At 40.8% G+C, this 11,268-nt stretch overlaps 2 protein-coding genes across 11 annotated transcripts; one reads left to right on the top strand and one right to left on the bottom strand.

The window, feature by feature from the left end:
- Positions 1–363: 363 nt before the first annotated feature.
- On the top strand, positions 364–6,908 carry LOC4335630 (F-box/kelch-repeat protein At1g67480). 10 transcript variants are annotated; one of them, XM_015780715.3, is made up of 4 exons: positions 365–603; positions 3,217–3,293; positions 4,736–5,713; positions 5,951–6,908. In XM_015780715.3, the coding sequence occupies exons 3-4, from the start codon at positions 5,214–5,216 to the stop codon at positions 6,576–6,578; spliced, it is 1,128 nt and encodes a 375-aa protein (XP_015636201.1). In that variant the 5' UTR covers positions 365–603; positions 3,217–3,293; positions 4,736–5,213; the 3' UTR covers positions 6,579–6,908. The 10 variants fall into 10 exon arrangements, with proteins under 10 accessions (XP_015636203.1, XP_015636201.1, XP_015636199.1 ...); XM_015780713.3 differs by having other exon boundaries at positions 369–603; positions 3,200–3,293; XM_015780716.3 differs by having other exon boundaries at positions 375–603; positions 3,217–3,506.
- Positions 6,909–8,156: 1,248 nt separating this feature from the next.
- Positions 8,157–10,571, bottom strand: LOC4335629 (uncharacterized protein At3g27210). Its single transcript, XM_015778976.2, has 3 exons — positions 10,262–10,571; positions 8,848–8,928; positions 8,157–8,735 (listed from the first exon to the last, which is right to left on the bottom strand). Exons 1-3 carry the CDS (start codon positions 10,419–10,421, stop codon positions 8,398–8,400), a joined length of 579 nt encoding a protein of 192 aa, XP_015634462.2. The 5' UTR covers positions 10,422–10,571; the 3' UTR covers positions 8,157–8,397.
- Positions 10,572–11,268: the final 697 nt, after the last annotated feature.

The following is an 11,268-nucleotide window of genomic DNA, read 5'->3' as shown; positions in this document are numbered from 1 at the left end:
CTTCCATTTATCATTAGCTACATAATGCATATCTACCAATCAAATGCATAATACTGAACTCTGAAGGTGATGACATATCTCTAGTTGCTGATGGTCAAGCCTGGCACTCACTGAACTATGTATATATATTGTATATATACACAAGCATAGCCAACCTGGTGTGCTTGGTTTGGTTGGTGATAAGTTTAATTCCATTGAAGCATTTGAATGCATATCATGTACGTAACATTTGAATCCATACCACAAAGAGTTTGACAGGGACATCCAATTTATAAAAGAAAAAAAAATGTCAGTGAGGAACAGTGACTTCTCATTTTGGTCATATATATCCTTCAGCTTTGTACTGAAACTGAATCTGGACCAGGCAAACGTATGACCATCGCAGTTCCACCAATTTAGGAGAGGAGAAAAGACGGCGAAATTTCATTTCAATACATATCTCCAGCAAATTGGAGCTATAAAAACGATAGCCAGGAGCTCACCACCCTACTTGCTCTTCCTAACCTTCCAAAACTCTGAAGAGTTTCTCCATTATCGTTGGCTTGTTACGCTCCAAAGCTTTCAACATTCCAGACTCCAGCCAAAATTTCCATATTATTCCAGGTAAATGTTAATCCCTGTGTTTACCATACCCGTGCTAGCTTAATCTTGTCTAATTTCGGGGTAGAATTGACCGTTCTCTGACCTAGGGGATAAGGAGAAAAAAAAAACAAGCTTTCTAGTGTTCTTCAGGCTTGTTGCTGTGAGTTCTTGTTTGATCGTTTCGCTCAGCACACCATTTTGTTTGATTTTGAAGCCTTTGAATGGATCGAGTTTTTTGGTTTCCAAAGATGCATTTCTTTTTCTCTTCTCTGCAGATGGTTCTTAGCCCTGCAAAATAATTCTCGTTTCGTCAATCGTCGTGGCGATTAGTTGTTAGTTTTCGCTGCTATTTGGATGTGGAAGAGGGAATGGTTTTTTACCATATATGAGATGCAGGGCATAACGAACTGGAACTTAAATTTTGATCATTTTGTTTAGTTCAAAAAACATATGTGGTTTTGTTGGTTATGTTTTCGATTTTATCAGCGAGAGAAGATGCCCTGACGATCTGATTCTCAAGGTCTTAGGCTACGAGGCTTCCTTTTTAATTTGTGATTGATTGTATAGGCTTTGAAGTATCAAAAATTATTTAACATCTATGTAATGTAACCACCAAACTGTGGTGTTTTCTCTACTCCTCTTTAAGTGAATGGCTTGACAAATGTTATCCTTAGAAGAAACGTAATATGTTCATTAGATTAGCATGAACTAGCATTCTAGGAAAACCATTCTAGTAGTATGTTTTATGGTGTAAATTGTTAATTACTCCTAGTCCCTAAAGGCTTTGACATGAATACAATCAGTAAAGCATCATGGTGAGCAAAGAAATTTCTAGCGTACTCCCTCCGTCCCGTAAAAAACGAATCTAGAACTAGATATGACATATTCTAATACTACGAATCTGGAACATATGTATACCCAGATTCGTAAGACTAGATATGTCACATCCGGTATTAAGTTGATTTTTTATGTAACAGATGGAGTATGTGCTAACGATATCCTAACAATCAAAAATGGTAAAAAAAAATATATTTATTAATTTAACTATCCACTGTCAACTTCAATGTGACGCTGAAAAAAATTAAAAGTACGAAATTTTGAAACAATAATATTATTATATTAGTTTTATGAAAATGATATCGGTATATCATGTCTAGAACTTCCAGCTCATGAGCTTTAACTGCCTATTGTTGGGTGATTTCTAATAAAAAATCACCCAGATTTTTTCAACTCTTAGATTTACATTTAACGGACTATAAAAGAAAAAAACAAATACATATTTACTTACACAACATTTTTATCAAAATTACAATGCGCTTACATGTCACATCAGCTGAATTTACAAATGTAATTTTAGTTTATATTTTATTTTAGTTTCAAATATCTTAATTTTTCAACCGTTAAAGAAAATAATTTTTATTTAGAAAAGAAAGAGAGAGAGAGCGATAAGGAAGCGGAGAAAGCAAGAGCGAGAAAACGTCATCCGTGCTTATTTCTCCACTAATCTCGGCGCACGATTCTACGCCCAACAAAACGTTAAATATCATAGAAGAAATCACGATGTTTAGCAAAATCGTTTAAATATCATAGAAGAAGTGGCCCGATAGATGTTTCCTAACCGAACGGCCCCCCCCCCCCCACCCAAAAAAAAAGCCCTGCTGCGACGTGCATTGGGCCTGCACGAGGCCCGTTTTGGCACGAAGCAGATGGGCCGTGCCGTCCCAGCCTGGCACGGCCCAAGTCCAAAAGGCCTACGGAGCTCGGACTTCTCTCGTACGCCTCGTGAAATCGCCGGCGCCACTGCCGCAAACCCTACTTCCGATCCGCCCCCGCCGCCGCCGCAAACCATACTTCCGCCGCCTCGCGCCGTCGCCATGCCGCCCACCACACCGGCCAAGCCCGTCCCCGGCCGGCGTCCGCCTCGCGACGTCGGACCCCCTCCCCCAAGGCTGCCTTTCGAGGGCAGCCTGGGCCATACACCCCTAACCCACCCTCACCACCACACACACACGGTAAGTCTGTTAGGTTTTCGATCTAGAGTTTGCTGCCAATTACAAAGAAACTACACTGGATAGATGTTGTCTACTTTGTCTGTGCCAACTGCGGCATACTCTGTGTGTCTTGATGATAAATTGTATTGTATATGTAGTAGTAGCTTATTCTGAGTAATGTGTGTTAGTATTATTGATTTGCCTGCAAGCTGCTGTGGTGTGGTGGTACCCATCCCATGTAAGACTGTTCTTCTGTTTAGAGCTGTGCCGGCACTGTTCGAAGACTTGCGCGATGTCGGTAGCTCACGTAAACTTTGGTGCGTTGTGCTTTCGCGCTTGCTTACGTTTGTTGTTGCTTCTTGAGTCAACGAAGCTACGGTTTCGCTTCGTATAGCAAGTTTAGTGTACTTGTAAATTGTAATCCCTACCATTCATGCACTGATCTTGATCACAGACTTCGGAATTTTGGAAAGGTTCTGTTGGGTTTCAGTCTCGTGTGTTGTTGTGCCATCCGGTGTTGTTAGTCCTTGGAACTGTTGCTTTTTTTCTCAATCGGTGTTACAATCTTTATGGCTCATTGCATGAAACTTTGTGATGTATAACCCTGCTTTTTCTTTTTTAACTAGTCAAGTGCCTGCGACAGGTTCAACTTTGAAGTACACCGTACATATTTGTGCACGAGGAATCTCACTACTGAAATGTGGTCAGATGTTCAAAAAGGTCCATGTCAACAAAAAAAGCATCACTGAACATCAGATAGATTGATGGTTTACATTTCATATATGTACCAACTAGACAGCATACAAATATAAGGAGTCATCGTATTGTTTACCTTTGCTTTAATACATATTCATAGTTTGATCACAGACTCAGAATTGATATACTGAAAGCTAAACAATCGGAAGTGTCAGGAGGCTATATATGAAAGTTAAGGTAAATATGATGAAATCAATGAGTATTTTATGGCCTTAATGATGCACAATAAGAGGAAAATTAATGTTTCTCCATTCTTGCCTTGATGAATTGTAAGCATCTGTAGGCTCATTTAAAAGCACCTGGCATAGAACATCCAACACATGAGCTCTTGTCGGCTCTGAGATCTAATTTAGACTCTTATAATAATTATTGCTGCCCCTACGTAATAAACAGAGTGTATTTATAATAGTCCTTAACTCATACCAGATAGAGATATTTGGTCAAATAAGTTCAATCTGAAATGATGGGGTTGCTTTGCTCACTACTCTCAGCAAGATTGTGATTCCACTAGACGCCACCATGATACACGTTGAGAAGCATGTTGTCCTGATACAAAAAATATGACCTACAAGTTGTATGTTAAAAATGTTCTGGGGATTATTTTGTATATTATTGTAAAACTGGTAGTATAGAAAAAGTAAGCAATATTATGCTTACTTTTTCTAAACTACCCATTTTATAATACTAAAATAAATCCCCGACCCATTTTTTCAAGTCATTTGTTCGTGTATGGGGCAATTATGCTTTGTGTCATATAACAAGGTGGTGTCTAGAAGAGTCACAATGTTGCTGCCTAGCAGCTACATTTGTGAGAGTTGGCAGCATGGCCTGTAACCCATACACTATTTTCAATTGAACTTCTTTGAATGCGATATCTCTATTTTGGCAAGGGTAAGAATTATTATGGATTCATCCATGTTTATTAAGTAGGGGCAGTATCTATTTTGGCGAGGATAAGGGTTATTATGGACTTACCCTGTTTATTGAGTAGGGGAAGTAAAATCTAGTTTAAGTTCTTTGAAATGAGCTTTTAGACTTAGTGATTCATTAAAGCAAATATAGCATGGAGAAACGTCAAACTTTCCCTTATTGCGCATCATCAAGGCGATGGACACACCTTGGTTTCACCCTTTTTTACCTTTCATATATAACCCCTGAATATTTCCGGTATTTTAGTTTCCTATATGTCAATTTTGATTCTCTGATCAATTTTTTTTATTTTAAAGCAGTGGTAATTGTATGATGACTCCCTATATTTGTATGATCTCCGGTTTATATATGATTTAATCTTCAATTTGTCTGATGTTTTTTAATACTTGTACTGTTATTTTGATTTTTGTAATTAATAATTTTATTTGAGAAAAACCGTACTCTAAAAAATTATCTCTTTAATTTTGTCCATGTAGGTAACTGGCTGTGATGAAAATGGAAACCACAGGTGGTTAATGGCTATCAAAATCGTATAGCCATTGGTACACTAATAATAACCTAAATGACGGATGCTAACATCCTATTTCTATCCAGCATAAATGGTATCCATTATTTTATTTAGATATTGAATGCCAAATGTGCAAGACAGGGACATGTTCTTACTTCATTAATAAGGAGATCAGGAGAATCCATTTTAAGGTCTTCCACCATCGGATGGCATTTGACACAGAAAAGATTAAGACAGAGAAATCTGAGCTGAAGAACCTCATTTTCGCATCATTCAGACCATTTTATCTGATGATCCCCGTTGGTGATGGATATCATGAATCCCCCTGCTAGGACAGCCGTGATACATAGCAACTAAGCAAGTGATAAAAGGGATCATTTAAGCTGTTTAGTGTTAACAAAACGAAGTGCTAAAGCCTAAAAGGTGCCCTGCTGCTGCTTGTGGCAATGCTAACACTTGTTGGAGCAAGAGAGCCATTTGTTAAAGCACAGACCAACCTCCCTGCTACAATGCAGCTGAAGTTTCCTACTAGAACCCAAGGTGATTCATACGGAGCACTGATACCTGGTTTGCCAGAAGACTTAGCGAAAGTATGCCTTGCCCTTGTCCCTCGGAGCTACTTCCCTGTCATGGGTGCAGTGTCCAAGAGTTGGATGTCATTCATTGGGAGCAAGGAGTTCATTGCTGTTAGGAAGGAGGTCGGGAGGCTTGAAGAGCGGATTTATGCCCTGATCACTGGAGATGGAGGAAAGGGACCCTATTGGGAGGTGCTGGGGAGCCTGGAGCAGCAGAATAGGATGCTTCCTCCTATGCCTGGACTGACTAAAGCTGGATTTAGTGTGGTTGTTCTTGATGGAAAGCTGCTTGTCATGGCTGGCTATGGTGTTGATTATGGAAAAGAATGTGTTTCTGATGAAGTTTATCAGTATGATGCTCGTCTGAACAGGTATGCTCGAGTCATTACAAGCATTTATTACAGTGCTCCTTTGTCTTCTTTTCTTACATCAGATGAATACTTCAAATTCTCATAGTAGCAATAGTTTCCCAAAAAACCTTGTACAGGTAATCCATTAGTGCCATGAGTTTTCTAAATACAGAGTAAAAAAATTTAAATAGGAACTTGATCATTGTAAGTTAAAATACAAAATTAACAAAACTAATTCATTCTGCTTAAAATACTCAGGTGGGCTGCACTGGCCAAGATGAACGTGGCCCGTCGTGACTTCGCATGTGCAGAGGTCAATGGTGCAGTATATGTTGCTGGTGGATTTGGTTCTGATGGCGATGGCTTGTCAAGTGTTGAAGTATATGATCCACAAAGAAACAAATGGACAATAATAGAGAGCCTTCGCAGACCAAGGTGGGGCTCCTTTGCCTGCAGCTTCAACGGCAAGCTCTACATCATGGGTGGCCGGTCAAGCTTCACCATTGGCAATTCCCGTTTCATTGACGTGTATGATCCCATTCTCCATTCCTGGACCGAGATCAAGAAGGGTTGTGTCATGGTCACCTCTCATGCTGTCATCAACAAAAGGCTGTTCTGCATCGAGTGGAAGAACCAGCGGTCACTCGCGATCTTCAACCCTTCAGACAGTTCATGGCAGAAGATCCCGGTGCCGCTTACCGGTAGCTCAGCCACTCTGTTCAGCCTTGGGGTGCTTGATGGGAAGCTGCTGCTGTTTTCCCAGGAGGAAGAGCCTGGGTATCAGACTCTGATGTATGATCCGACCGCGCCTGCGGGATCTGAATGGCACACGTCGACGCTCAAGCCATCAGGGCTGTGCTTATGCAGTGTGACCATTGAAAGTTGATGTCATCAGTAGGCATAGATTGTACTTCCTCCGTCCCATAAAAAACAAATCTAGAATTATATGTGACATATTCTAGTACAACGAACCTGGACGGAGTCACGTCCAATCTAGGTTTGTTTTCTGTGGGACAGAGGGAGTATATATTTCTTGCATTCTAGTGTCTATATGTTCTTCTGGAACTCTGTTTATATGTGATTCTCTGTTCAGATTATTCCTAGCCACAAGCATGCACTCAATTCGTCAGCTAGCTTGTGTGTTGGACCAAACATTTTGTGTAAAGATGCAGACATTTCACTTCCTGAATAATGTCAGATTTCTCTTGCTCCTTTATTTCACTTTGCAGTGAACTGACTTGTGGGTGTACTTGCACACTTCACTGTTCTGATGATACAAGATTCCATTTGCTACCCAGTGCTACTCTACACTAGAGGACCTACATCAACAAATGCTGTCAGGAAAAAGTTGCCGCAAATGCTTCAAAGCTCTCAAAGGTAAAAGAGGCATGTCTTTGAAGCAAACTAAAAGTTTTGATTTGCAATTACCAGCCCCAGCTTAGCTATCATTGAGTTTTACTGTAAAGGATACAGTAAAATGTACTACATCTAAGAACCTATAAGGACGCTGGGTTCAGACTTCAGAGACAACAAAGATAACCAATTATCAAATTGACCATAGTCGCATTAACTGAAAGTTGACAACAGCTATTTTGCAAATTGATCAAGAGCTTTTAAGAGTGGAGCAGTTGACAGCAGCTCCCTTTTTTATGTAAAAACAGTAAACCCAAGAAACAAATAGCAAAAATTCTGAGCATAATTTTGGAGCTTCTCTGCTAGTACTCAGTACAGTACTAACAATACTGCTCCAGCATTTGTCTGTTTCCTGCATTAGCAATAGGAGCAGCATTATTGCCAGCCAACGCCTGCCATGAGTAGAATAATTTGCCTAGTTGGTGATGGATCCCCACAAACTAGTATACCATCATCCAGATTGACCATGATGCATGGCTTCTAAGGATGATTTAATTAATTGAGCATAACCAACTACCTTACTGGAGTACTACTCTGGTGCTGAATTGTAATGTAATAATGGGAATGAACAAATGCACGTTGCAAGGACACCTATTTTTTTAAAAAAAACATTCCATTCTATTTTATGATAAAAGAAATTTCAACTCCTTTGTGGTTTGGCCGGAATGAAGAATATTCTTACTCACATGTCCGTCAAATCTTAGTGACTATCCTGTATGGATTTGGTGGTAATCATGGAACTTCTTTTTCAAGAATGTTTTGTGCTGTTTAAGGTGGAAATACACCAATTTCTCATTACAGAAGCTCATTCATATCAACTTTTATTCCATCCTAAATTTGCAAGAAGTAAATAAATTTTGGACCTTGAGCAGATTATCTCTAGGGAGTCAAAACAAGAGGAACCTTAGGTGACCAGGCATGTCAATAATAATAATAATGCAGGCAAAGAGGGGCCCAAGAAAGGTTCCTTGCTTGTACAAAAAGAATCAACTGGACATGGCAACAGTGTTACATGTTGATGGTCCAGCAAATATAGTCATATATCAACACATGCCAACAAAATCATCAATGACAATTAACAAGTAAACATGTATACTTTTTCCCTACATTATATTTGCATTGCTTGTTTTTTTACAGCACAATAAGCGGCCACTTCAAAACTTCTTTTTGTCGTTTCCAGCTGAAGCATTTCAGGGGTAAAAAGTATATATATTCCCCTCGCTGTCGTAAAAAGCAATTTTCACAGGAAGTAGAAAAACAAAATTCAACATCACAATGCTGCTAAAATTCAGCTAATCATTCTGCTCTTTTCTCTTCTTCCTGCAGCTCCTGAATTTGATCTTCCAAAAAGAGCTTGGGAAGCAGCCTCCCCTGGACTTGGATGCCCTGTTCGCCTTTGCGCCTTTCCTCGATGATTTCAGATACTCTTCAGCATGGACAGCGCCGTTCTCGATCTCGCTACCGACATCAGCGACGCTGTCATCGTCGTACTGCTGCTTCTCCTGGAGAAGTTCGAGGAGCCTCTGCTTCTTCTCGATCAGAGAAGGCTCCGATCTGTCCACCGATATTCGCCCCGCGAATGGTGACTGTCTCTGATGATCTGGGGTGGTGCCTCTTGATGGAGTGAAATCTGTAGAGTTCAGATAAACAGAAGGCAGTAATGTTAATGCTTTGGTAACAAACTCCAGTGATACAGCAGCATAATTTTGTTCACTTTTTTTTTGAGGAATTTTTTTTGGTACCTCCTCTCACACTGTGGAAATCATCTTCACTGTCGGAGTCTAACCAGGGTCTTGCCTCGAAGAACGATTCATCTTTGCTTCCTGGGACAGTCGATCAATTCAATAGTGAGGTAAATGTTTCAGCATTAGAATACCATAATGCATGGTCTTGTTTGCTGTCATAGCTGAATGCATTATCAAACAAAAGAGCATTGCAATTGAATATGGCACAAAATATTGCCTGCATTCCCCTAGAGATCAATTGAACTCTTAACTTTAATAGTCCTCAAAGAACTGTGACTTCAGTTTATTGCAAAGAATCTTCGAAGAAGAAACGCGTAAACAGAGTAAAATGAAGAAACATTGAACAACAGAGCCTATCAGATGTAATCAGATAAAAAGCACTTTTCTTCTATACTGTCCCTTGCCAGTTATTTGTCAGGAATCTGTACGAGTGATGCAAAATTCCACGAACACAGACAAGTTTTCCAACATGTACGAAAGAGAAAATAAATCCATTCTTAATCACCCCTGTTAGTATCAACAATCCATAATGTCCAAATGACACGATCCTGTTGTTAACTCCACATGTCCTAATTTCCAGGCCGTCGTCTTTGAAAACCCAATCCCACCACACAAGACACATTAAAATCCGCAAGAAATTAAGCACATCCAAGGGGTTAGAAAATCACTGTCCTGACACTAACATCAAGACTAGTACTACTACACATACCACCTCATCCCAAAACAAGAGAGCAATCAAGATCAAAAGAAGGAGCAAGGAATAAGGTGAACAATCCCAGCAAGGACATTGACATTTCACATTTGCAATCAGGTCGGGGCCCCCACGGCTCGTCGTGTCGGACTCGAAGCTGCCAATCTAATCTAATCTACCACATGGTTGGCAGAGTGGTGAGTACTTGGCCTGACGAACAGAGGCAGAGAGGCACGCGGTGGACGCCACGATGATGATAATTGACAAGAAAAGTTAGCAAGAAGATTTTGCAGCTGCACAGCACTGCCCCCTGATTGGTATCGCACCAAAACAAAATCAATTCGATGATGAATTGAAACGGGATTAATCAATTGCAAGAGGGGGGGATAAAAGTATTCGTTGCCTCGAGACGACTCAACTAACCCCACTAGTGGTGGTGAAGGAACTGAATTATTTTGCCATGTCGGTGCGGATGAGATGAGAATTTTCAACTAAAATAACTAATCCGGGTTTATCTTTATCACGGGGATGCGAGATTGCAAGAACAAGAACTCAAGGAGCAAGAAATTCCGCGGTGAATTTCGTGATGCCGTGGTTAATTAATTAATTAATTAATTGATAACAACAAGAACAACAATAACATAAGGAATCATCAAGAACTCAAGATCGTGCAGCGGAAGGAAGGGGAGAAGAGATCGAAGGGTGTTTTACGTGACGCACCATTCCTTGTGCTGTCCTGATCCGGGCTCTCGCCGGCGACGTCCGCCGCCCCTCCGCCGCCGGCAACAGGCGCCGCGAACTTGCCGGCGTTAGGAGGAGAAGAGGCCGGCCGGCTGCCGTCTCCCGCCGCCGCAGCCTTGTTGCGGAACCTGAACCTCATGTGGGCGCCCGCACCGCGAGATCGGAAAGCGAGAACGCGTTGCGGCGGCGGCGGTGGCGGTGGCGGTGGCGGTGGAGTGGAGAGGAGAGGAGAGGATGAGCAGGGGAGGCGAACGCGTAGCGGCGGAAGCGGAAGGCGGAGCGAAACACCAAAACCGTTGTTGGGTTGGGGGGAAGAAGAAGATGGTGGAATGCGGATGCGATGCGTGCGCGTGCATGCAGCGACCGTACTAGGCGCGGTACGTACCACGGTGGAAGCGGGACGACGCGCACCCCATGTCCCCATGGATGAACTGCACGTTTTGTTTGGGAGAGCTTCTGTTTCTAAAGCTGTGTTTAGTTCACACCAAAATTACAAGTTTTGGTTGAAATTGGAACGATGTGACGGAAAAGTTAGAAGTTTATGTGTGTAGGAAAGTTTTGATGCGATGAAAAGTTGGAAGTTTGAAGAATTATTTTAGAACTAAACATGGCGTAATTAGATAGAAGCTCTTCTGAACGGTTTTTTTTCGTTCAGATTGTGAGATGTTATAGCGGTACAATTTAGAAAATAAACTAGAAATTAAAATTAAAAAACTCGTTTTTTTTCATGTTCTCATAAGCTGATTATCAACTACTCCCTCCGTCCCAAGATATAAGGGCATGCACAATGGTTATCAATAGTGGTCTCTTAGTGTTGCTAATTAGGAATACTTGTTGACATGGAAGAAAGAGAAAGAGGAGCGATAAAACATCGTTGTTATACTACCTCCGTTTTTTAATAGATGACATCGTTGACTTTTTCTCATATGTTTGACCATTCGTCTTATTCAAAAAAAAATATATAATTATAATTTATTTTGTTATGA

This window comes from Oryza sativa, chromosome 4 (genome assembly GCF_034140825.1).
Source record: "Oryza sativa Japonica Group chromosome 4, ASM3414082v1".
NCBI lineage: Eukaryota > Viridiplantae > Streptophyta > Magnoliopsida > Poales > Poaceae > Oryza > Oryza sativa.
This window is presented reverse-complemented; position numbering and strand designations above follow the sequence as displayed.